Source organism: Mobula hypostoma, chromosome 10, assembly GCF_963921235.1.
Source record: "Mobula hypostoma chromosome 10, sMobHyp1.1, whole genome shotgun sequence".
In the NCBI taxonomy this organism is placed as follows: domain Eukaryota; kingdom Metazoa; phylum Chordata; class Chondrichthyes; order Myliobatiformes; family Myliobatidae; genus Mobula; species Mobula hypostoma.
This window is the reverse complement of record NC_086106.1, coordinates 38,372,170-38,399,741: the sequence shown is the minus strand read 5'-3', so window position 1 is coordinate 38,399,741 and position 27,572 is coordinate 38,372,170. Positions and strand designations below refer to the sequence as shown.

At 45.4% G+C, this 27,572-nt stretch overlaps 1 protein-coding gene across 4 annotated transcripts in view; it reads left to right on the top strand.

Moving 5' to 3' along the window:
* LOC134352849 (exocyst complex component 3-like) overlaps positions 1-27,356 on the top strand; it is a 93,316-nt gene extending 65,960 nt beyond the window's left edge. For all 4 annotated transcript variants that reach the window (XM_063060357.1, XM_063060356.1, XM_063060358.1 and 1 more), the window contains exons 9-13: positions 1,357-1,479; positions 2,540-2,695; positions 7,162-7,283; positions 18,393-18,620; positions 24,909-27,356. In XM_063060357.1, coding sequence (XP_062916427.1) covers positions 1,357-1,479; positions 2,540-2,695; positions 7,162-7,283; positions 18,393-18,620; positions 24,909-24,912 — 633 coding nt within the window. In that variant the 3' untranslated portion in view covers positions 24,913-27,356. The remainder of the gene's footprint in view (positions 1-1,356; positions 1,480-2,539; positions 2,696-7,161; positions 7,284-18,392; positions 18,621-24,908) is intronic.
* Positions 27,357-27,572: the final 216 nt, after the last annotated feature.

Here is a 27,572-nt window from a genome sequence, read left to right as displayed (position 1 = left end):
AGAATCTTTGGATTCTGAAGGCTCGCCCTTGGCAGAAGGCGAAGGCATCACTTCCCTTGGGCCATGGGTTAATGGGGCACTCTCTATTCAGCAGCCAGACCACAAGCAGCTGTTTGCAGCTGTGCTGCAGATGTGGGCTGAGCAACATCTGGAACTAACCATTGTCTACTTGCTGATCCATAGTTTTCGTCCACCATCGTGATAGAACACTACAGCACAGAAACAGGCTCTTTGGCCCATCTAGTCCATGCAGAACTATTATTCTGCCTAGTCCCATTGAGCTGCATGTGTGACCACAGCCCTCCATATCCCTCCCATCCACGTACCTATCCAAACTTCTCTTAAATATTGAAATTGAACCATCATCACCACTTCCACTGGCAGCTCATTCCACACTCTCTCCACCCTCTGAGTGAAGGAGTTTCCCCTCGAGTTCACCTTAAATATTTCACCTTTCACTCTTAATCCATGACTTCTAGTTCTAATCTCACCCAACCTCAGTGGAAAAAGCCTGCTTGCATGTACCCTCATAAATGTGTATACAACCATTAAATATCCCCTCATTCTCCTACACTCCAGGGAGCAAAGTTCTAACCTGCTTACCCTTTCCTGATTCAAAATCTGGAGAAACAGCTGGAAGGGGATTTACCAATGACTTCTGTCTTTCCATGGAGCCTCATTCAGATTCAAAGGTCAGACACAAATCTGGCCTACTTCTCTGAGTTATAAGGAAGTGAAGCCATATTACATTTTTTTTTTAAATTTCAAAATACAGCTTGATAATGAGCCCACGTCGCCCAAATACTATGCGGATTTCGGATGTGGGAGGAAACCGGAGCACTGGGAGGACACCCACGCAGTCACGGGGACAACACACAAACTCCATATAGACAACATACAAACCCCATATAGAACACGGTGGAATTGAACCCCAGTCTCACAGCCGGAGATATAAAGTGTTACTCTAACCGCTATGCTATTGTGCTGCCCCCATTCCTTCCCCCAGTTATCCTCATTCCCTTTCTTGTGAGAGATGGTTGAATGACTGAACAGTGGGAAAGACAGTTCTTCTGACAGTAATTTGTTGAGGAGGCTACTAACAAATCCCACTCTGCCTCACAAACTACACATCTAGATTGTCCACACAGTCCCTTCATTTCCCATTTCCACAAACTCTACAAACCCTGTCCGTTTCCCATTTCTACAAACTCTACAAACCCTGTCCTTGCTTCCCATTTCTACAAACTCTACAAACCCTGTCCCTGTTTCCCATTTCTACAAACTCCACAAACCCTGTCTCTGTTTCCCATTTTTACAAACTCCTCAAACCTTGTCTCTCTTATTTCCCATTTCTAGCCACATTTTGCAAAGCTGTTGAGAAAGAAATGGCTCGAAAATACGGAAAGCTTTGAAAGTATCGTTACCGCCATCCGAGAGCACTTCAACCATTTCCACAAGATGAAAACTCCACCGTACCAGGTATGGTCACCACGACGGAATATGGGTCTATGGGCTGCTAAATGTGTCAGATCGGGAGGGCACTTGTCCTGATCATCTTCGCTGGTGCACCCAGTTGTGTTGAGACTCATTCTACATCGTCACAGCGTGCACTGTCGCCGCGTATACCTCACCAAGTGCCCTTGCCCTGTGCACATGTTACATACATTCACTATGTATATGCTCACCACTTACACACTCAACGTGTGCTGAGCTCCACTCTATGCAGTCCCACTGCCTGCTGTCTCACTGTCTGCGGCCTCACTATTTGCATCCTGTACAAAATCAGACAGCATCTGTGGAGGGGAATGAACAGTTACCGTTTCAAGCCAATACCATTCATCATTTCCATAAGACTATAAGACATAGGAGCAGAATTAGGCCATTTGGCCCATCGAGTCTGCTCCATCATTCAATCATGGCTGATCCTTTTTTCCCTCCTCAACCTCATTCCCCAGCCTTCTCCCCGTAACCTTTGATAGGTTCAATCAAGGACCTTCAATCTCTGCCTTAGATACACCCAACAACCTGGCCTCCACAGCTGCCCGTGGTAATAAATCCCACAAATTCACCACCCTCTGTCGAAAGGAATCTCTCCGCATCTCTGTTTCAAATGGACGCCCCTCTATCCTGAGGGGCTGAATTGTCAACTGTTTATTCCCCTCTGTAATGCTGCCTGACATGCTGGGTCCCTCCAGCGAGTTATGTGTGAATTGATTCAGATTTTCAGCATCTGCCAAATCTCTTGTTTCTGCTTTCATTTTTCTGCGTGCATCGTCGCTACCTGTAGTGTTACAGTGGGTAGTCTCACAGTATGTAGTCTCACAGTATACATCTTGCATGGTTTTACTCTGCACCGTCTTGGTGTATGGCCCTAGTTTTCAGTCTTTCTCTGTACAACGCCACAGAGTAAACAAGCAGAGCATAGTCCCAGCAGCTCCCTCGCTCCCCACTGTCTAATATCCCACTCTTCTTGTGAACTAGAGAGAACCCCCTGTGCAGTTACTGGTGGCGAGGTGAGTCTGTCCTTGTGTTCCTGCAGACCCTGGTCAATAACGTTCACCTGTGGGTGGTCACTGAGTACCTGAGGACGCTGGTGCAGAGGAGGGTGACCTGCTCCTCGGGCGAGATGCGTGCCAAGCTGGCGCAGCGGATCAGCGGAGAGTCCGAGCAGCTGCAGGAGCTCTTCCGCAGTCTGGTGAGTGCTCAAAGGGAGAGAGGTGGAGTGTGAAGGGGAGAGTGAGGCCAGGTGGCAGGGTTCACAGGTCAGCTGGATGTAGATGGGACTGGGGTCAGGTACCGAGAAACTGAGGTCAAGGATGGTGAGACTGGTGACACGAGGTTGATGTCAGGTGATGAGAGACTAGGGTCAGGTGACAAGAGGCTGGGGCCAGGTGGCTAGAATCTGGGGTCAGCTGACATGAGTCTGGGGTCATAGAGAAGTACAGCACAGAAAAAGAACCTCTGGCCCATCTAGTATATACCAAAACTAGTTAAACTGCGCACTCCCATCGACCTGCACATCGTGGAAGATGCATGCAGCGCTAGCGCTGTGGATCGGCAAGGAATCCAAGGACCACGGCCCTCCATATCCCTACAATTCATGCACCTATCCACACTTCTCCTTAACATTGAAATCGAGCTCGTATGCACCTCATTCCACACTCTCATGACCCTCTGACTGAAGAAATTTCTCCTTATGTTCCTCTTGAACTTTTCACCTTTCACCCTTAATCTGTGACATCTTTAAGAAAAAAGCCGAAATAAACAAGCTAATTAATTAGGTGCCGCCCGGCACGTAAATGTCGGCCCAGATCAGAGGAGACGCAATTGGCAATCCGATTAATTAGGGCGGCACCTAATTAATTAGCTTGTTTATTTCAGCTTTTTTCTTAAAGATGTGCTGGGTGCGTCCCGGCTACCGCTGCACCCCTGCATTCTTTGCGGCAATGTATTGGTCCACAGCCCGGAGGTTGGGGCCACTGTTCTAAGGAATACAGTGTTAACCTATTCAATCTTTTCTTATAACTCAGATCCTCCAGATCTGACAAAATCCTTGTAAACTTTCTCTGCACTTTTTCAACCTTGTTACTTCTTATCTTGTTGACCAAATCTGGTCACATACAACAAATTAGGCCTCACCGATGTCTATACAGCATCAACATAACATCCCATCTTCTGCACTCAATACATTGATATATGAAGGCCAATGTGCCAAAAGCTATCTTTACGACCCTACCTACCTGTGACATCACTTTTAATGAATTATGGACCTGTATTCCCAGATCCTTTTGTTCTACTGCACTCCTCGGTGCCCTACCGTTTACCGTGTAGGATCTCCCCAGTTGGTTCTAATGAAGTGCAAAATCTCACACTTGTCTGCAGTAAATTACATCTGCCATTTTTCAGCCCATTTTTCCACCAGGTGTGGATTCCTCTACAAGCCATGATAGCCTTCCTCACTGTCCACTACACCCCAATCTTGGTATCATCCACAAATTTACTGATCTAGTTAACGACATCATATTCCAGATCAATGATACAGATGACAAACAACAAAGAGCCCAGCACCGATCCCTGTGGCACTCCACTAGTCACAGGGCTCCAGTCAGAGAAGCAACCCTCTACTATCACCCTCAAAGCTAATGTCTAATCCAATTTACTGCTTCATCTTGAATGCCAAGCGACTGAACCTTCTTGATCAACCTCCCATGTGGGACCTTGTCAAATGCCTTACTAAAGTCCATGTAAGCAACATCCATTGCCTTCCCTTCATCCACTTTCCTGGTAACTTCCTCAAAAACTAGGTAAGATTTTTTTAGACATGACCTACCATGCACAAAGCCATGCTGACTCTCATTAATCAGACCATATCTATCCAAATACTTATATATCTGGTCCCTAGAATACCTTCCAATAACTTTCCCACAGCTAATGTCAGACTCACTGCCCTATAATTTCCTGGTTTATTCTTAGAGTCTTTTTTAAACAGTGGAACAACACTGGCCGTCCTCCAATCCTCTGGCATCTCTCCTGATGCTCAGGATGACTTAAATATCTCTGCTAGGGCCCCGACAATTTCTGCACTTGCCTCCCACAGGGTCTGAGGGAACATCTTGTCAGGCCCTGAGGATTCATCCACCCTGATTTGCTTCAGGAGAGCAAACACCTCCTCCTCTGTAATCTGCACAGGGTCCACGAAGTTGATGATGCTTTGCCTCACTTCTGTGGACTCTGTGTCCATCTCCGGAGTAAATACAGATGCTAAGAATGGCTTTAAGTTCTCTGTTTTGTCTCCACACACGGATTACCATTCTAATCTTCCAGAGGACCAATTTTGTCCCTTGTAATCGTTTTGCTCGTAACATATCTGTAGAATCCCTTAGGATTCTCCTTCACCCTGTCTGCTCGGGCAACCTCATGCCTTCTTTTAGTCCTCCTGATTTCTTTATTAAGTATCCTCTTGCATTTCTCATACTCCATAAGCACCTCATTTGTTCAAACCTGCCTAGATTTGCTGTGTACCTCCTTTTTTCTCTCAACCAGGACCTCAATATCTCTTGAAAACCAAGGTTACCTACACTTGTGATGTGAGGTGATGTGAGACGGATCAGGTAATGTGAGGCTGGGGTCAGTTGACTAGACACTGGGGTCAAGTCAAGTGATGTGAGGCTGGGGTTCGGTGACATGAGACAGCATCAAGTAAAGAGAGGCTGGGTGGGGCTGGGGTCCGGTGATTAGGTCAAGGGTTTTAGAGTAGGTAGTTCGACAGTAGGAGATAGCAAAGTGACCGAGAAGGGATTGGGCCACAGTGGGCCCCTTGTCTAAGAAAAGATGTGCCATCACTGGAGAGGCTCCAGAGGAGGTTCACTGGAATGATCCCAGAATGAAAGGGTTAACATAGGAGGAGCATTTGAGGGCTCTGGGCCTGTAATCACTGGAGTTTAGAAGAATGAGGGGGGATTTCATTGAAACCTATCAGATATTGAAAGGAATGGATAGAGTGGGTGTGGAGAGGATAATTAATATAGTGGGGGAGTCTTGGACCAGAATAGAAGGACTACCCCGAGGAATTTCTCTTTTTAGGTTGGTAGGTTCTTGACTACTCAGGGTGTCAAAGGTTACGGGAGAAGACAGGAGAATGGGGTTGGGAGGAATAATAAATCAGCCATGATGGAATGGTGGAGCAAACTCGATGGGCCGAATGGCCTAATTCTGCACCCATGTGCTATATTGTGGTCTTGTGAGTGATGAGTGGGGAAGATGTCTCAGGTGTATCTGGGAAGGGGCAGCAGGTGAGGTGGGACAGGGATTGGGATGATGATATATTTTCTGGGGGACACATTGAGCACATTCCAAGTGAACCTGGGGAAGGTTTCAGTCCTTGTCTTCTGGTGCAGCTTATGAGAAATTTCTCCCTGCTCCAGCATGACTTGACAAACCCGAACCATAGGTTATAACACATAAGGAGATATAGAAAAATAACTTGTGCTTCCATTTCATAATTAAAACTGTAGCCTGATAGTTCTGATAGGGGCTTTTCAACACAGCAGTGGCTGATGGGCTTGCTTCACCTCCATTGCCATTTCTCACAATCTCTGAAGAAGAGTAACACTGAGAAGGATGAGGAGAGAGGAAATGAGGTTAAATCAGCAGAAGAGAACATGAAAGAGATAGTAAGATATGAAAAGTGGGTTGTGTGTTGTGCCTTCGCAGTTGATCCGAAGGACCTGGTTTGTCATTTTTCACAAAGTTAGACTTTTGACACAATGGAGCAGCAGGTAGTGCTGCTGCCTCACAGCTTCAGAGACCCCGGTTCAGTCCTGACTTACAGCACTGTTGGTGTGGAGTTTGCACAGACTCCCTGTAACCTTGTGGGTTTCCTTCAGAAAGTCCGTTTTCCTTCCACATCCCAAAGAAGTGTGGGTCAGTGTGAATTCTTCCCTAAAGTGTGGGTGAGGGCTGGAATCTGGGAGGTGCTGATGAGAGTGTGGGAAGAATACTTAGGGATCAGTACAGGATTGATGTGAGTGGGGGCTCAATGGTCATCACAGATTCAATGGGCTGAAGGACCTGTTAAAGGAGGGAAATATTAGCTTTATTTGTCACATGTACCTTGAAATATTAAAACATACAGTGAAATGTGTCATTTGCGTCAATGACCAACACAGTCCAAACATGTGCTGGAGGCAGCCCGCAAGTGTCCTCATGCTTTCAGAGCTAACACAGCATGCCCACAGTTTACTAGCCCTAACCCGCACATCTTTAATACATGGGAGGGAATCAAAGCACCTGGAGGAAACCCACACGGTCAGAGAGAGAACATACACATTTACTGTAGACAGTGGCAGGAATGGAACCCTGATCACGGTCGTTGGTGACCACGATCGCAATCGGTCAGAGAGAGAACATACACATTTACTGTAGACAGTGGCAGGGATCGAACCCTGATCACAGTGTTGACTTGTAAGGTGTAACACTATCCGCTGCACTACTATGCTGCCTTTCACACAACTGTTCTGTACTACGTAACTACAAGTACAAGTACAAACCAAGGCAAACCTTGCACGTAACACATTCCCAGTGGTGACATCTCTGGGTCTGAGACTGGGCTTGCTGAAACACTCAGCACTGAAGGACAATGGCCTCACTTCATCTCCACAGAATTCCACCTTGTCCTGGCTGGACGCTGCTATTGGTCACCAGGCTGAGATCATCAAACTGAAAGAAATCTCCTCCATCCAGGTGGAAGTCGGGGTCTTGGTGAGCAGTTATCCTGATGTACGGTGAGTTAAACTGCTCCTCTTTGCCAGCTCTACATTGCCACCTTTTCACTCTCCACTTCATCCACGTTCTTCTGCTTTCTCCCTGTAAACTTTGACACCTTGATTAATCAAGAATCTATCAATCTCCACTTTAAATACACCCAATGGCTTGGCCTCCACAGGCAATGAACTCCACATTCACCACGCCCAGCTAAAGAAATCCTCCTCATCTCTGTTCTAATGGGACATCATTGTATGCTGAGGCTGTGCTCTTTGGTCCGAGACTCTTGGGCTGTTGGAAATATCCTCTCCATGTCCACTCTATCTAGGCCTTCCAGTATTTTGTAGGTTTCAAAGAGATCCACTTTCATTCTTCTAATCTCTAGTATGAAAATATGGACTATTGACCTCAAAATCCACCTTGTTATGATTTTGCACCTTCCTGCACTGCACTTTCTCTGTATTTACTGCACTTTTTTCAGTGCTCTGTTATTGTTATAGTTTTACCCTATACTACCGCAGTTCACCATGTAATGACTTGATCTGCACAAACAGTATACAAGACAAGCTTTTCACTGTATCTTACTACATGTGACAGTTATAAACCAATTCCAATTCTAATTCTCTAAAAATCACCTGTGAATCAAATGGGCATTTATAAAGGTCTAATATTTTGATCATTAGTTACACAGTAGAATTTGAAACACAAGAAATTCTGCAGATGTTGGAAATCCAGAGCAACACACATTAAATTTCTGGAGGAACTCAGCAGGTCAGGCAGCATCTACGGAAATGAATCAACAGTCAATGTTTCAGGTCAAGGCCCTTCTTCGGGACTTGGCCCGAAACATCGACTGTTAATTCATTTCCATGGATGCTGCCTGACCTGCTGAGTTCCTCTAGCTTTGGATTTGCAGCACCTGTAGAATCTCTTGTTTCCCTCAAAGAGAAGGAAGAAGACATTATAGGATATTTTCACCCGCCCCATGTTTGTCTCAGACCTCCTGAAAAGAATCCAAACCTTTCCTCTTTCTTGTGCAATGTGCAAACAATGGGAAATGCTTCAAGATGACAAGAACTTCCTGAACTTTTAGTTAAATCCCAAGTGTATTCAGAGACTGACGCCAAGGAATGTTGAACACATGTGAAAATATTCCTTGCTGCTCCTTCAGAGATGTTTTTGGCACTGGGACAGAATTTTATGAGGGAGGCAGAGGGAAAGGTTCTGCCTCGTGCTATCAATTGCCTTTTTAATTCTGTTATTTTTCCGGATCTTTCTTCCTGACTGCTCAGCATCCTGACGGTCAGGACTCACTGCTGATGAATTTTGACAAGTGTCTATTTCCTGTTTGACTTTAAGTCCTACTTATAGTAAGTGAGGAAGTAAAACCCTGGCATAGATCGAGGACAGGAAGTAGGATCAGGAGTACTTCCTGTTCTATTAGCCATTTTGGGTGTCATCAAGCCATAAAAATTATTCTACAGCAGAGAAAAACAGACCATGTAACCTTCCTTCTTACTTCCTAACAACAACTGATTAAAACTCTCAGCAGCCAAAGGAGATAGTCTGAACAATATTTCACTGAGAATGAAACTCTAGCGTGACTGTTCCCTTCTCAAGTAACTGCCTCTTTGACCTCTTACGAATCTGGCCAAATATGCAGGCACAGCGGTAGAAACCACCACCAGCAACATTCAGGGACTGATTCCTAGGAAGTGGTCTGACTGTTTGCTGCTGGGCCAATGATTCAAAGTCGCAAGTTCAAATCCCATCAGGACAGCTGGGAAATTTAAATTTAACTATTTAAAGAAAGTGATGTTTAAGATATGAAAGAAAAATATCACTGTAACGACCGAAAAGGGTATTAAATAAAAACAGATTTCTGCATTACAGAGATTATTCATCTTTTGAAGCCCAATTGAACTGAGCTAAGATGTTAGTACACTTTCAACACACATACACATAATGGGAGGCACGAGGGCATAGTTAACATAACAGCCAGCTGTAAGATCAGGGTTCAATACCCACTGCTGTCTGTAAAGAGTTCCTATGCTCTCCCCATGATGGTGTAGGCTTTCACCATCAATCATTGATCGGGAATCAATACACACTGCTGTCTGTAAGGAGTTTGTACGTTCTCCCCATGACAGTGTGGGTTTTCTTCATCAATCACTGATTGGGATCAATACCCACTGCTGTCTGTATCACTGATCGGGGATCAATACCCACTGCTGTCTGTCAGGAGTGGGTATGTTCTCCCCATGACAGTGTGGGTTTTCTCCATCAATCACTGACTGGGGATCAATACCCACTGCTATCTGTCAGGAGTTGGTATGTTCTCCCCGTGACCGTGTGGGTTTCCTCTGGGTGCTCCAGTTTCCTCTCCCATTCCAAAGGCATACATTCAGGATCAGTGAGGTGTGGACACGTTATGCTGGAGCTGGAAGCACGGCGATACTTGCGGGCTGCCCTCAACGCAATCCACACAGATCTGATTTGACAGAAATGACACACTTCACTATATGTTGTGATGCACTCATGACAAATAAAGCTAACCTAATTCTGAAAACCAATGCCAGTGAATGACAGCAAAGAAAGTAATACGGACAGCTTCTACTCCACTGTGTAACGTACGGTAATTAAATAGTTCCCCAGTGGGCCACAAGGCTCGTGACAAGACTTTAAAATAAAAGACAAACTGGACCTTTGACCTCACAATCTACCTCGTATGATATTGCTCCTAGTTGTTTCAAAGTTTCAAAGTACATTTCCTATCAGAGAATGTATAAACAGTACAACCTTGAGATTTGTGGTGTACTGTCTAGCTGCACAGCACCTATGACACTTTATTCTGCATTCTGTTGTTGTTTTATTTCAATGCACTGTCTAATGATCTGCTCCACAGCAATTAATTGTCCTTTGGCTCTTTTGCTCTTCCCAGTTCTTTCAAACAAAAGGGGTAGCCATGGTCACTTGCATGGGTCCCAGCTATGCCTGCCTACGTGGCTACATGGAACAGTCTATGTTCCAAGCCTACACTGGTGACCGTCCCACACTCTTCCTATGCTGCATCGACAGCTGCATTGATGCTACTTCCTGCGTCGACTTCATCCGCTTTGCCTCCAACTTCCACCCTGCCCTCAAATTCACCTGGTCCCTTTTCTGACACCTCCCTCTCCTTTCTCAATCTCACTGTCTCTATTTCCAGAGACAGTTTATCCACTGATGTCTCTTATAAACCCATGGACTTTCACAGCTACCTGGACTATACCTCTTCCCATCCTCTTACTTGTAAAAACACCATCCCCCTTCTCTCAAATCCGCTCTCAGGATGAGGTTTTTCATTCCATAATGAAGGAGATGTCCTCCTTCTTCAAAGAAAGGGGCTTCCCTTCTTCCACCATCAACGTTGCTCTCAGCTGCATCTCTTCCATTTCATGCACGTCTGCTCTCACCCCATCCTCCCGCCACCCTACCAGGGATAGGGTTCTTCTTGTCCTTACCTACCACCCCACCAGCCTCTGCATCCAACACATAATTCTCTGTAACTTCTGCTACCTCCAACGAGATCCCACCACCAAGCACATCTTCCCCTCTCCCCCACTTTCTGCTTTCCGCAGGGATCCCCTATGCGACTCCCTCCCCACTGATCGCCCTCCTGGCACTTACTCTTGCAAGCAGAACAAGTGCTACACCTGTCCCGAAACCTCCTCCCTCACTGCCATTCAGGGCCCCAAACAATCCTTCCAGGTGAGGTGAGGTGATACTATGTCCAGTGCTCCTGGTGTGGCTTCCTGTATATCAGTGACACCCGATGTAGATTGGGAGACTGCTTCGCTGAGTACCAGGAAAATCAGGATTTCCCAGTGGCTACCCATTTTAATTCTATTTCCCATTCCCATTCCAATATGTCAATCCATGGCCTCCTCCACTATTATGATGAGGCCACACTCAGGTTGGAGGAACACCACTTATATTCCGTCTGAATAGCTTCCGACCTGATGGCATGAACATCGATTTCTCAAACTTCCAGTAATGCCCCCCCTTCACCACTCCCCATCCGCTTTTCCCTCTCTCACCTTGCCCACCCATCACTTCCCCTGGGGTTCCTCCCCCTTTTCTTTCTTCTATGGCCTTTCTGTCAGACTCCCCCTTTTCTAGCCCTGTATCTCTTTCACCAATCAGCTTCCCAGCTCTTTACTTCAACCCCCCCACTTCTGACAACACTATCAGAAATGGGAAAGTCAGAAAAAGTCAGAAAGCCTAGCTTATTGTCATCTGCACAAGTACATGTGTGCACAGGTGCAATGAAAAATTTACTTGCAGTAGCATCACAGGCTCGTGACATCAGAAGATCCAAGCCATGATCTCTTCTCACTGTTGCCATCAGGAATGAGGTACGGGAGCCTCAGGTTCCATATCACCAGCTTCAGGAATAGGTCAGCCATCAGACTCCTAAACCAGAGGGGTTAACTTCACTCACCCCAACACTGAACTGATTCCACAACCTCGTGTTCTTGATATTTATTGCCTATTTATTTATTATTATTATTATTATGATTTTGTGTTCTTTTTGTATTTGTATAGTTTGTAGTCTTTTGCACATTGGTTGTTTGTCTGCCCATGTGTGCATTTTTCATTAATTCTATTGTGTTTTTTTTGTATTTACTGTGAATGCCTATAAGAAAATGAATTTCAGGGTAGTATTTGGTGATATATATGTAGTTTAGTAATAAATTTACTTGGAACTTTGATGATAAACCCAAGAGATCTGCAGATGCTGGAAATCCAGAGCAATGCACACGAAATGCTGGAGGAACTCAGCAGTCATGAAAGTACAGTGGGGGAGGGATGTCATAGGTAGGATTTTTACAGAGTGGCGGTGCTGGTAGAGGAGGATACATTACAAGCATAAAAATTTTTAAATAGGCACATGGATGAAAAAAAGATTGTGAGAATGAAGGGTTAGATTGATCTTTGAGTAGATCAAAATGTCAGTACAACATTGTGGGCTGAAGGGCCTGTACTGTGCTGCACTCTTCTATGTTCTCTCTCTACTGCCCTGATGAGGGCAAGCTCAGGTTGGAGGAGAAATACCTCATATTTCATCTGGTTAGCCTCCAACCTGATGGCATGAAATCCAATTTCTCTAACACATAAACTTCTCTCCATTCTGTCCTTCTCTGTTCTTCCATTCCTTATTCTGGTTTCCCTCTCACCTCTTCCCTTCTCCTCACTTGCCTATCATTTCCTCTTTCTCTTGCTTCCATTGTCCATTAGATTCCTTCTGCTTTTTCCCTTTAAAGGTTCCTTAACATTGTTATAGCTGGGGGTGGTAGTGGGGACAAGCTCCCACAACTATTAAATGCTCCCAATGGGGTGCATCTCAGATAGCCTCTGACAGCCAAGTCCACCCTCTGGACTTCATGGGTGGCTTAGTAACTAAGCCTGGCAGAACAGTTTCTAGTGTCTGGAGAAGGGGCAAAGGAGGGTCACTAGGGTCTTAGAACCAGTTGCTTTGGGGAGACCTTCTCAGCCACAGCTGGAAACTCATCTACGAGAAGGAAAATTCTGATCTCAAACTTCTGCTGCCCATTCATGGGGAAGTCTTCAAAAATAAAACTTGTGGTAAAAATCTAGAGATGGAATCCCTAAGGCCACTGAGTTCAACACTGATTGGCAACCCCTGTGATGCTGCTGGTGCCAAATTCTGTCAGTCATTACTTTGGGTTCATCAGATGCATGGAGAGGGTGGGCTTGCTGCATGGATAACAGCTTGCTCTCCATATCATACTGCCCAGGCTTGCTTGAGTATCTAAACAGCCAGGACACAGCATCCGTGGTCAATCCAGACCAGTGGAGACGTCTTCAACCCTTTACCTTTTCCACCTATTTCGTCCCAGCTTTTTACTTTATCCTAATTCCCCCACCTTCCCCCTGATCTGGTGTCACCTATCGCCTTCCAGCTTGTACTCTTTCCCCTTCTCACACCTTCTCATTCTGGCTTTCTCCCCCCTCCTTTCCAGTCCTGAAGAAGGGTCTCGGCCTGAAATGTCAGCTGTTTATTCCTCTCCATCAATACTGAGCTCCTCCAGCACTCTGGGTGTGTTGCTCAAGATTTCCAGCATCTGCAGAATTTCTTCTGCTAATATTAATTTGAATACATAGAAACATAGAAAACCTACAGCACAATACAGGCCCTTCAGCCCACAAAGTTGTGCCGAACATGTCCCTACCTTAGAAATTACTAGGCTTACCTATAGCCCTCTATTTTTGTAAGCTCCGTGTACCTATCTAAAAATCTCTTAAAAGACCCTATCGTATCTGCCTCCACCACCATTCCCAGCAGCCCATTCCATGCCCTCACCACTCTCTGAGTAAAAAACTTACACCTGACATCTCCTCTGTACCTACTCTCCAGCATCTTAAACCTGTGTCCTCTTGTGGCAACCATTTCAGCCCTGGGAAAAAGCCTCTGACTATCCACACGATCAATGCCTCTCATCACTTTATACACCTCTATCAGGTCACCTCTCATACTCCGTCGCTCCAAGGAGAAAACTATTCTGATAAGGCATGCTCCCCAATCCAGGTAGCATCCTTGTAAATCACCTCTGCACCCTTTCTATGGTTTCCACGTCCTTCCTGTAGTGAGGCGACCAGAACTGAGCACAGTACTCCAAGTGGGGTCTGACCAGTGTCCTATATAGCTGCAATATTACCTCTCAGCTCCTAAATTCAATTCCACAATTGATGAAGGCCAATGCACCGTATGCCTTCTTAACCACAGAGTCAACCTGTGCAGATGCTTTGAGTATCCTATGAACTCGGACCCCAAGATCCCTCTGATCCTCCACACTGCCAAGAGTCTTACTATTAATACTATATTCTGCCATCATATTTGACCTACCGAAATGAACCACTTCACACTTACCTGGGTTGAACTCCATCTGCCACTTCTCTGCCCAGTTTTGCATCCTATCAATATCCCACTGTAACCTCTGACAGACCTCCACACTATCCACAACACCTCCAACCTTTGTGTCATCAGCAAACTTACCAACCCATCCCTCCAATTCCTCATCCAGGTCATTTATAAAAATCATGAAGGTTCCCAGAACAGATCCCTGAGGCACTCCACTGCTGACTGACCTACATGCAGAATATGACCCGTCTACAACCATTCTTTGCCTTCTGTGTGCAAGTCAGTTCTGGATCCACAAAGCAATGTCCCCTTGGATCCCATGCCTCCTTAATTTCTCAATAAGCCTTGCATGGCGTATCTTAACAAATGCCTCGCTGAAATCCATATACACTACATTTACTGCTCTTCCTTCATCAGTGTGTTTAGTCATATCCTCAAAAAATTCAGTCAGGCTCATAAGGCATGACCTGCCCTTGACAAAGCCATGCTGACTACTCCTAATCATATTATGCCTTTCCAAATGTTTATAAATCCTGCATCTCAGGATCTTCTCCATCAACTTACCAACCACTGAAGTAAGACTCACCGGTCTATAATTTTCTGGGCTAGCTCTACTCCCTTTCTTGAATAAAGGAACAAAATCGGCAACCCTCCAATCCTCCGGAACCTCCCTTGTCCCCATTGATGATGCAAAGATCAGTGCCAGAGGCTCAGCAATCTCCTCCCTCGCCTCCCACAGTGGCCTGGGGTACATTTCATCCAGTTCCGGTGACTTATCCAACTTGATGCTTTCCAAAAGCTCCAGCACATCCTCTTTCTTAATATCTACATGCTCAAGCTTTTCAGTCCGCTGCTTGGTGCAAATCACCAAGATCCTTTTCCATAGTGAATACTGAAGTAAAGTATTCATTAAGTACCTCTGCTATTTCCTCCAATTCCATACACACTTTCCTACTGTCACACTTGATAGGTCCTATTCTTTCACATCTTATCCTCTTGCTCTTCACAAACTTGTAGAATGCCTTGGGGTTTTCCTTAATACGGCCCGCCAAGGCCTTCTCATGGCCCCTTCTGGCTCGTCTAATTTCCTTCTTAATCTCCTTCCTATTAGCCTTATATTCTTCTAGATCACTAACATTACCTAGCTCTCTGAACCTTTTGTAAGCTTTTCTTTTCTTCTTGACTAGATTTATTACAGCCTTTGTACACCACGGTTCCTGTACCCTACCATAGCTTCCGTCTCATTGGAATGTACCTATGCAGAACTCCACACAAATATCCCCTGAATATTTGGCACATTTCTTCCATACTTTTCCCTGAGAATGTCTGTTTCCAATTTAAGCCTCCAATTTCCTACCTAATAGCCTCATAATTCCCCTTACTCCAATTAAACATTTTTCTAACTTGTCTGTTCCTATCTGTCTTCAATGCTATTGTAAAGGAGATAGAATTATGATCATTATCTCTAAAATGTTCTCCACTGAGAGATATGACACCTGACCAGGTTCATTTCCCAATACCAGATCAAGTACAGCCTCTCCTCTTGTAGGCTTATCTATTTATTGTGTCAAGAAACCTTCCTGAACACACCTAACAAACTCCACCCCATCTAAACCCCTTGCTCTAGGGAGATGCCAATTGATATTTGGGAAATTAAAATCTCCCATCATGACAACTCTGTTATTATTACACTTTTCCAGGATCTGTCTCCCTATCTGCTCCTCAATATCCCTGTACCATTGGGCAGCCTATGAAAAACACCCAGTAGAGTTATTGACCCCTTCCTGTTCCTAACCTCCACCCCCAGAGACTTTGTAGACAATCTCTCCATGATGTCCACCTTTTCTGCAGCCGTGACACTATCTCTGATCAGCAGTGCCACACCCCTATCTCATCAGCCTCTCTCCCTGTCCTTTCTGAAACATCTAAAACCCGGCACTTGAAGTAACCATTCTTATCCCTGAGCCATCCAAGTCTCTGTAATGGCCACCACATCATATCTCCAAGTACTGATCCATGCTCTAAGCTCATCCGCTTTGTTCACAATCCTCCTTGCGTTAAAACAGACACATCTCAAACCTTCAGTCTGAGCGCATCCCTTCTCTATCACCTGCCTATCCTCCCTCTCGCACTGTCTCCAAGCTTTCTCTATTTGTGATTTGGAGCAAGAAGGCTGCAAGTGAATGGCTGATTTTCCGGAGCAAAGGCAGTTTTTACCACTGGGTGTAAGAGAGAGGCAGGACTGCGCGGGTGTGTGACGTCAGCCAGTAGAGCACGAAAGGTTTAAAAAGAAGACCACCATGTGCAGTGGGCAGCGTTCGGAGAGGACACAGAGTGAGACGGCTTTGGCTCAACGGGCTTAGGCGGTAACGGGACGAGGCGGGGTAGGTTTACCAGCGTTATTTGCGGAAAGGAGGAAATATATGTGCGAGGCCAGTTTTTTGTGCTCGGTGTCAGATGTGGGAGGTCCTGGAGTCTCCCAGCCTCCCGGACAGCCATATCTGCACCCGGTGTGTTGAGCTGCAGTTCTTGAGAGACTGAGTTAGGGAACTGGAGCTGCAGCTCGATGACCTTCGTCTGGTCAGGGAGAACGAGGAGGGGATAGAGAGGAGTTATAGGCAGGTGGTCACATTGGAGTGACGGGAGACAGATAAGTGGGTCACAGTCAGGAGGGGGAAGGGGAAGAGTCAGGTACTAGAGAGTACCCCAGTGGCTGTATCCCTTTGACAATAAGTACTCTTGTTTGAGTACTGTTGGGGGGGGGGACAGCTTGCCTGGGGGAAGCAACAGTGGCCGTGCCTCTGGCACAGAGTCTGGCCCTGTGGCTCAGAAGGGTAGGGAAAGGAAGAGGATGGCAGCAGTGATAGGGGACTCTATAGTTAGGGAGTCAGACAGGCGATTCTGTGGACGCAGGAAAGAAACTCAGATGGTCATTTGCCTCCCAGGTGCCAGGGTCCAGGATGTTTCAGATTGCATCCAAGATATCCTGCAGTGGGAAAGAGAACAGCCAGAGGTCGTGGTACATATTGGTACCAATGACAGAGGTAGGAAAAGGGAAGAGGTCCTGAAAAAAGACTACAGAGAGTTAGGAAGGAAGTTGAGAAGCAGGACCGCAAAGGTAGTAATCTCGGAATTACTGCCTGTACCATGCGACAGTGAGAATAGGAATAGAATGAGGTGGTGGATAAATACGTGGCTGAGGGATTGGAGCTGGGGCAGGGATTCAGATTTCTGGGTCATTGGGACCTCCTCTGGGATAGGTGTGACTTGTACAAAAAGGACAGGTTGCACTTGAAACCCAGGGGGACCAGTATCCTGGCAGGGAGGTTTGCTAAGGCTACTGGGGAGAGTTTAAACTAGAATTGTTGTGGGGTGGGAACTGGACTGAAAAGACTGGGAAGAGGAAGTTGGCTTACAAATAGAGAAATACAAACATGGCCAATTATTTTTTGGCTTTTGGTATGCTGGCTTTTATTAATCAGAGCATTGAGTATAGGAGTTGGGATGTAATGTTGAAATTTTATAAGGCATTGGTAAGGTCAAATTTGGAGTATTGTGTACAGTTCTGGTCACCGAATTATAGGAAAGATGTCAATAAAATTGAGAGTACAGAGGAGATTTACTAAAATGTTGCCTGGGTTTCATCTCCTAAGTTACAGAGAAAGGTTGAACAAGTTGGATCTTTATTCTTTGGAGCATAGAAGGTTGAGAGGGGACTTGATAGAGGTGTTTAAAATTATGAGGGAGATAGATAGAGTTGACGTGGATAGGCTTTTTCCATTGAGAGTGGGGGAGATTCAAACAAGAGGACATGAGTTGAGAGTTAAAGGGCAAAAGTTTAGGGGTAACATGAGGGGGAACTTGTTTACTCAGAAAGTGGTAGCTGTGTGGAACGAGCTTCCAGCAGAAGTGGTTGAGGCGGGTTCGATGTTGTCGTTTAAAGTTAAATTGGATAGATATATGGACAGGAAAGGAATGGAGGGTTATGGGCTGAGTGCAGGTCGATGGGACTAGGTGAGAGTAAGAGTTCGGCATGGACTAGAAGGGCCGAGATGGCCTGTTTCCGTGCCTTAATTGTTATATAGTTATATGTTATATGGTTATATTTACAGTGAGATTATGGTAATATAAAGCTTTAAATAGCCACCAGCTCAATTATCCGTGCAGTCCTGTTTCTGATGTGCCCTTGTTCTTGTTCCCTCAGGAAGGGTCACATCTCCGCAGTGCTGCATATGAGAGGAGACTTGAGTTCCTCTGATCGACACTCAATCCTGGAGACAGTGCAGGAGCTCAACAGCCAGGACAGCGGACTTGAGCCTCCCCAGGACAGGGTGCTCTTCAGTGAAATAGATGAGGCAGCCGAGGCCCGTTGCTTCAGGGAGAGCTCTGTCTCCGGCTGCATGGCTCACTGGCTGTATGCCATCCGTGGCAGGTGACCTGTGGGGTGGGGTGGGGTGCGGTGGCTGAGGGGTTGGGCAAGTGGAAGGGGCGAGGGAGGAAAGGAGCAGGAACTGGACGAATGGTGGGGAAGAGGCTGTGATCACCAGCATCTGGGAGGGACGCATCAGAAGGTGCTTCACGTGTCCGAACTGGGATGAGAAGAGCACTTCAGCCCCAGGGCTTCTGCTGCGCTCGAAATATCCTGGATTTTCAGTCACCTCTCCTTCTTCCCTTTCTCCTCTGGAACTGGAACACACTGCCTGCTGTACCCCACGTTTTTGGGAAACCCAACTAGCAGGGCCTCGCGACAGCTGTCTGCAAGGAGGTTGTATGTTCTCTCCGTGACCGCCTTGGTTTCCTCCCACATTCCAAAGACAAATGGGTTAGAGTTAGGCATGCTATGTTTGCACCAAAATCATGTGTCAATTGCAAGTTGTCCGCAGTGCATAAACAATGCAAATGATGCACTTCACTGCATGTTTCGATGTACCTGTGACAGACGAAGCTAATCTTGAAAAATATATACTGAGGTCATAGACCGGATCACCTCTTGAAGAGTGAACTCAAACCTCCCCCTCCCCCTTCATTGATTGCTTGTGATGAGCGGGGAAATGCAGTTTTGATTATAATGGAAGGTCCCAGCAGTCGCAGAGATATAGCTGACGTACAACCACACACAGGAAGATCCCAGTCTGGAAATAAATGGGCCTGTATAGAATAGAAATTATAGCACTGTAAATTCCAGTGCAAAGAGGGGAGAGGTGGTATTGGACAGACAAAGAAAACCCATCCAATGCATTCCTGTAGGATTGGGAGTCAGATTAGGGTACAATATTCCTAGTTTTGTACTTAACTTAGAACCCACAAGAGAACCCTGTGTCAGGAACCAGGCAGCCTGCAAGCCACAAAAATACAAAGCTTCCGAATCGGATCCAGGAAAAGGATAATGGGAGTGACCAAACACTGGATCCCTGCTCTCGATTGTGAAGGAGATCCAGGGAGAAACGCTGTGACTTTCAACCACTGAGACTGTATAAATCTTTAATGTAAAATCCATATAATATCAACATTTAAATAAAGATCTTTCTAAATGTGTTGACTGCTTCCATAAGCCAGAGTCCTTTTGGTTAGGAGAATGAAGTTCCCAGAATCCCTATGGCTGTTGACTATTGGTGCAAGGAAGATGGTTTCCATCACACCACCTCCAACCTCTCTCACTGGGGTGTGCAGAACCATGAAGAGTGGAGTGACATTTGCAATTTTCCAGTCTTCCGGAACCATTCCATAATCTAGTAATTCCTGAAATATCATTACTAATGCCTCCACGATCCCTTCAGCTACCGCTTTCAGAACCCTGGGGTGTACATCATCTGGTCCAGGAGACTTTTCTACCTTCAGACTTTTCAGTTTCCCAAGAACCTTCTCTCTAGTTATGGTAACTTCACACACCTCATGGTCCCTGACACGTGGAATTTTCACCTCACTGCTAGTGTCTTCTACAGTGAAGAGTAATGCAAAATACTTATTCAATTTGTCCATTTCCTTGTCCCTATTACTATCTCTCCAGGATCGTTTTTCAAAATAGTCTGAAAGTCCCTAGCCATTCAGAAATTGGCATGCTTGGCTATGCCAGTACCTCGAACTTTCCAAGCCTGAACAGAGAGAAAAAACTGGGGTGTGTAGAACCAGGGGTCACTGTCTCAAAAGAGAGAATTCGTCACTTGCATAAAAAGGCCTGTTTCTATGATGTACTTATGCATCTATAAGGTGATGAAAACAGTATACATTAGGCAGAGGGTGACAAGTACCTAAGGGTCTCAAAGGGTATTTGGGAGAAGGCAGGAGAATGGGGTTGGGGTTGAGAGGGAAAATAAATCAGCCATGATGGAATGGCAGAGCAGACTCAATGGGCTGAATGGCCTAATTCTGCTCCGATGTCTTATGGTCTTATGGATGTTAAACAATAATGGGAAAAATTGTATAAAATAGGGGTTGTTTTATTGGGCTTTAATTTATTAGTAGATATATGTAGACAGCACTTCATTAAATCCAGCAGGACATCATCTCTATACAATCCACATACATTTTTTAAAAACTCAGACCACACTAACATTTCCATCACTACCATCAATGAAACTCCATTGTTAGTTTTTGCCTCTTTCAGTCACAGTCTCATGGTGACATCACATCCTGCAGGACATCATTTCCTGTGTGTCATGGCAGTTTTCCCATGTGGATACTTTAATTCCATGTCAACTGATTCACTCAAACAGAAGCAGATTTTCTGAAATGTGAGAGCTCCCTGTAAGTGTTGCTTCCTGTTGTGGAATTGGTTTTTCTCTGAAATGTTCTTGCATGGTATTCCATTTTCATTGCCTCTTAGTTCAAAATTGAGTCATAATCCTTCCATTTCTTGTGGTTCCTTGGTACATTGTCCAAAATATTTTGGGCACGTTTATTAGACCATAAGACATAAGAGCAGATTAAGCCATTCGGCCCATCGAGTCTGCTCCTCCATTCCATCATGGGTTATTTGTTATCTCTCTCAACCCCATTTTACTGCTTTTGACATCCTTATTAATCAAGAACCTATCAACGTCCACTTTAAGTACACCCAATGACTTAACCTCCACAGCCATCTGTGGCAGTGAATTTCACAGATTCATCACCCTCGGTCTGAAGAAATTCCTTTTCAACTCTGTTCTAAAGGGATGTCCTTGTATTCTGAGGCTGTGCCCTCTCGTTCTGGACTCCACCCACTATAGCAAACACCCTCTCTACGTCCACTCCATCTGGGTCTTCCAACGTTCAATAGTTTTCGATGAGATCCCTCCTCATTCTCCCTGAACTCCAGTGAGTACAGACCCAGAGCCATCAAATTCTCCTCAGGAGTTAACACTTTCATTCCCAGGATTATTCTCATGAACCTCCACCGGGCCCTCTCCAACGCCAACACATCCTTTCTTAGACATGTGGCCCCAAGCTACTCACAATATTCTAAGTGTAGTCTGACCCATGCCTTAGCATTATATTTTGCTTCCATTACATCCGTCCAGCCAATGACTGCAAATATTGTTGGAGTTGGTGTCTTGAGGAGGTCAATCCAGGCTTCCTCAACTATCTAGGGTAAGATCATTGTGATCCTACCCTCAAAAAATCCACATTAGACCATGTTGCTCCATGGGAGCAGGCTGTGCACAATTTGAATGTTGTATTTCCTTTACAGGGATTTCGTTGGCAACAGAGCACTTTGAGATATAAATCTTTCTTTCCATGTTAATATTTGTTATATCACATGCAAGCTATTTTTGTCCAATCTTCTATCTCAATCTCCAAAGGAGGTGTATTTGTGTTTAATGATTAAATTAGCTAAATATGACTTTCCCTAGGAATAGGTGCCAACTTCCGTATCTACCCCGGTCTGAGTTCTGATGGGAAAGGTGATGGTTTATTTTCCATGCGGCTAAACTTAGCTCGTAATTAGTGATTTCCTTAGCTGTTGGCTCACTGTCCATGCCTTACACTCTGAAGGATGAAGGGAAATTAAGCATTACCAGAAAACACACAAGCACATCCCAAAAACTGTGAACAATTCCCAACAATATGGGAGATTTTAATTTTATTTTAATGTTTATTTTTATTTTACAATTAGATTTTCATACAACTGCTTTAGTTGCAATGCAAACTGTCTAAAATAATTCAGTGGCCATTTTAATAGGTACCTCCTATTATACATAATTATGTAGATACTTTATTATATATAATAAAGTGGCCACAGTGTACGTTGGTGGTTTTCTGCTGCTGTGCCATGCACTTCAAGGTTTGATGTTTTGTGCATTCAGAGATGCTCTTCTTCACACCAGTTTTCTTACACGTGGTTCTTGGAATTATTGTCACTTTCCTGTCAGCTTGAACCTGTCTGGCCATTCTCTCTTACTGACAAGGCATTTTCGGCCACAGAACTGCAGGATATTTTGTTTCATAGAAACATAGAAACATAGAAATTAGGTGCAGGAGTAGGCCATTCGGCCCTTCGAGCCTGCACCGCCATTTATTATGATCATGGCTGATCATCCAACTCAGAACCCCGCCCCAGCCTTCCCTCCATACCCCCTGATCCCCGTAGCCACAAGGGCCATATCTAACTCCCTCTTAAACATAGTCAATGAACTGGCCTCAACAGTTTGCTGTGGCAGAGAATTCCACAGATTCACCACTCTCTGTGTGAAGAAGTTTTTCCTAATCTCGGTCCTAAAAGGCTTCCTCTCTATCCTCAAACTGTGACCCCTCGTTCTGGACTTCCCCAACATCGGGAACAATCTTCCTGCATCTAGCCTGTCCAATCCCTTTAGGATCTTATACATTTCAATCAGATCCCCCCTCAATCTTCTAAATTCCAACGAGTACAAGTCCAGTTCATCCAGTCTTTCTTCATATGAAAGTCCTGCCATCCCAGGAATCAATCTGGTGAACCTTCTTTGTACTCCCTCTATGGCAAAGATGTCTTTCCTCAGATTAGGGGACCAAAACTGCACACAATACTCCAGGTGTGGTCTCACCAAGGCCTTGTACAACTGCAGTAGTACCTCCCTGCTCCTGTACTCGAATCCTCTCGCTATAAATGCCAGCATACCATTCGCCTTTTTCACCGCCTGCTGTACCTGCATGCCCACTTTCAATGACTGGTGTATAATGACACCCAGGTCTCGTTGCACCTCCCAGTTTCCTAATCGGCCACCATTCAGATAATAATCTGTTTTCCTATTTTTGCCACCAAAGTGGATAACTTCACATTTATCCACATTAAATTGCATCTGCCATGAGTTTGCCCACTCACCCAACCTATCCAAGTCACCCTGCATCCTCTTAGCATCCTCCTCACTGCTAACACTGCCACCCAGCTTCGTGTCATCTGCAAACTTGGAGATGCTGCATTTAATTCCCTCATCCAAGTCATTAATATATATTGTAAACAACTGGGGTCCCAGCACTGAGCCTTGCGGTACCCCACTAGTCACCGCCTGCCATTCTGAAAAGGTCCCGTTTATTCCCACTCTTTGCTTCCTGTCTGCTAACCAATTCTCCACCCACACCAATACCTTACCCCCAATACCATGTGCTTTAAGTTTGCACACTAATCTCCTGTGTGGAACCTTGTCAAAAGCCTTTTGAAAATCCAAATATACCACATCCACTGGTTCTCCCCTATCCACTCTACTAGTTACATCCTCAAAAAATTCTATGAGATTCGTCAGACATGATTTTCCTTTCACAAATCCATGCTGACTTTGTCCGATCATTTCACCGCTTTCCAAATGTGCTGTTATCACATCCTTGATAACTGACTCCAGCAGTTTCCCCACCACCGACGTTAGGCTAACCGGTCTATAATTCCCCGGTTTCTCTCTCCCTCCTTTTTTAAAAATTGGGGTTACATTAGCCACCCTCCAATCCTCAGGAACTAGTCCAGAATCTAACGAGTTTTGAAAAATTATCACTAATGCATCCACTATTTCTTGGGCTACTTCCTTAAGCTACTTCTGTAAACTCCTGAGACTGTTGTGTATGAAAGTCCCAGAAGATCAGCAGTCTCTGAGATACTCAAATCACCCCATCTGGCACCAGCAATCATTCCATGGTCAAAGTTACTGAAGTCACATTTCTTTCCCATTCTGATATTTGGTGTGAACAACTGAATTTCTTGACTACGTCTGCATGCTTTTACGCATTGAGTTGCTGCCACAAGATTGCTTGATATTTGCACTAATGTAGCTAATAAAGTGGCTACTGTGTATGATCATTATAGAGCCAAGACGCAGACCTTTTGGCCCACACAGTCTACGCTGGCCATCAACAACCTAATTTCCCTGTTCTCCCCACATTCCCATCAACTTCCCCTGAAAGAAGCAGCAGAGGGTTGTAAATCTAGTCAGCTCTGTCTTGGATACTAACCTACAAAGTACCCAGCACATCTTTAGGGAGCGGTATCTCAGAAAGGCAGCGTCCATTATTAAGGACCTCCAGCACCCAGGGCATGCCCTTTTCTCACTGTTACCATCAGGTAGGAGGTACAGAAGCCTGACAGCACACACTCAGCGATTCAGGAACAGCTTCTTCCCCTCTGCCATCTGATTCCTAAATGGACATTGAATCTTTGGACACTACCTCAATTTTTTTGAATATACAGTATTTTTGTTTTTGCACTTTTTTTTAACCTATTCAATATATGTAACTGATTTACTTGTTTATTGATTATATTATTTTTTTCTCTCTCTGCTAGATAATGCATTGCAAGTTAACAAATTTCACATCACATGCCGGTGATTTTAAACCTGATTCTGATTCTGATTCTAACACTCATCTGCAGCTTAGAGGAAACGTGCAGACTCCACATGGCCAGTGTTGTTGGTCCTGTTCTCTGGCACCGTGAGGCGACGGCTTTACCTACAACACCACTGTGGAGGAGTCGTCACCTGATGATACTGAGATCTCTGAATCTGTGCATCCGGAAAATGCAGAACTTTCTTATGAGCAACAAAATTTCAACTCAACGTAAATTTATTATCAAAGTACATATATGTCACCATATGAAACCCTGAGATTCATTTTCTTGCAGGCATTCACAGTAGATACAAAGAAACCCAGCAGAATCGGTGACACACTGCACATGACAAGCAAAGACTGACAAACAACCAATGTGCAAAAGAAGATGAACTGTGCAAATACAAAAAGAAAAACAAAATAATAACAGTAGATAAATAAGAAATAAATAATACTGAGAACATGGGTTGTAAAGTCCTTGAAAGAGAATCAGTCCACAGGTTGTGGAATTCAGTGTTGAGGTGAGTGAAATTATCCCCTCAGATTCAGGGATAATAAGCTGTTCCTGAATCTGATGGTTTGGGACCCAAGGCTCCTGTACCACCTTCCCATTGGCGGCAGCGAGAAGAGAGCATGGCCTGGATGGTGGGGGTCCTTGACAATGGATGACAGAAGGTTCACACCACCTCACGAGGTACACACCCAATCCGATGCCCGCCGCCCCACAACATATCCCACATCGACCTCAGGCCACAAACCCGGAGTGGACGCAAGCCACCTCCCACCCTTAGGGACTGGCTGAGAAAGACGGGCAATAATGAACGTCAAGCGCTAAAGATGCTGAAACCCGGAGTATCACACTCAAAAAGCTGGAGGAGCTTGGCAGGTCAGGCAGCATGTGAAGAAGAAAATGGACTGTTGATTGTTTTGGTCAAGATGGATTAGTCTAGATGAAGGGTCTTTGCTCTCTCCACCCTTCCTTCTGCAGCCCCTCTTCACCCGGATCCACCCCCCGTCCCCCCTCACCTCTTTGCACTGGCCATCTCCCCATTACCCTTTCAACCTGCAACATTGACTGCACATGTGCTGCCTGAGTTCCTACAGCAGGTCGCTGCTGCTCCAGATTCTGCCCACCACAACAGGGGGTCGTCCCCAGTGGTTCTACTTCCATTTCCATTCCAACATTTCCTCCACTGCTGCAATACTGAGCCGCTCCGGTTGAAGGAGCAACACCCCATCACATCACTTCTCTCCAGTGAACCTCTTCCTTCCCTTTTTCCCATGGGCCACTCTCCTCTTCGAACAGATTCCTTCTTCTTCAGCCCTTTACCTCTTCCCCTTGTCCCTTCCCAGCTTCTCACTGCATCCCACCACCCACCAACCAACCCCCTCGTCCGGCTTCACCTACCACCTTCCAGTTTGTAATCTTTCCCCCTCCCCTCCAGCTTCTTCCCCCTTCCTTTCCAGTCCGGCCTAAAACGTCAACTGTTTATTCCAACACCGCCCCCCCGCCAGGGATGCCGCCTAAACTGCTGAATTCCTCCAGCATTGTGTGTACTGCAGTCTCCTGTGTCTCCATTTGCCTATGAGTCAGTTGTCTGCGAGTTAATAAACCGAGACTGCTTTGCTGATGCTATTTGGAGGGCTGGCCCAGAGCTATCTGACTTCACTTGTGGCACTTCGAGTTCAGATCCACCCTTGTCTTCCTGTTGTCCACTGAGTATTGTGCAGGAAGCTTCAGTCTAGAATCAACAGCATTTCTGGACAGCGATGTTGTTTACACCCCGCTGGTGATTTCCACTCTGGTCCAGGTCCAACTCTCGGTGGCTGCTAATATTAGCCCTATCGCTCCATGTGGGAAACAGTCACCACTGCCGGCTGTGCCAATGCACTGCTCTGTCAGTAGTGTAGCAGTTAGCGTAACACTATTAGCAGGCCAGAAACACGGGTTCAATTCCCACTGCTAGAGTTTGGATGTTCTCCTCGATATTGCATGGATTTCCTTTGGAAGCTCTGTTTTTCTCCCACATCCCAAAGGCGTACAGGTTAATATGATGATAATGTGGTAAATTGGATCAGCAAATTTGCTGATGATAGATGATAATGTGGTAAATTGGATCAGCAAATTTGCTGATGATACAAAGATTGGAGGTGTAGTAGACAGTGAGGAAGGTTTTCAGAGCCTGCAGAGGGACTTGGACCAGCTGGAAAAATGGGCTGAAAAATGGCAGATGGAGTTTAATACTGTGGTAAACCATGTATATATGTTGTAACTTGGTTACCTGTCTGGACACACCTCTCTGCTGACTGCCCCTGTGGCTCCTCCCACAGAGTCCTGTATAAATGTGTTCGCCTTGCCCCTCCCCCTCAGTCCGGGGGCAGACACTCACTGTGGAGGTCGTATTGTATAGCGAATAAAAACCTTTCAGTATTTTACCAAACCTCAGTCTTTTAGAGTAATTGAAGGTGCTTCAAATACAGACAAGTGTGAGGTATTGCATGTTGGAAGGACAAACCAAGGTAGAACATATAGGGTTAATGGTAAGGCACTGAGGAGTGCAGTGAAACAGAGGGATCTGGGAATACAGATACAAAATTCCCTAAAAGTGGCGTCACAGGTAGA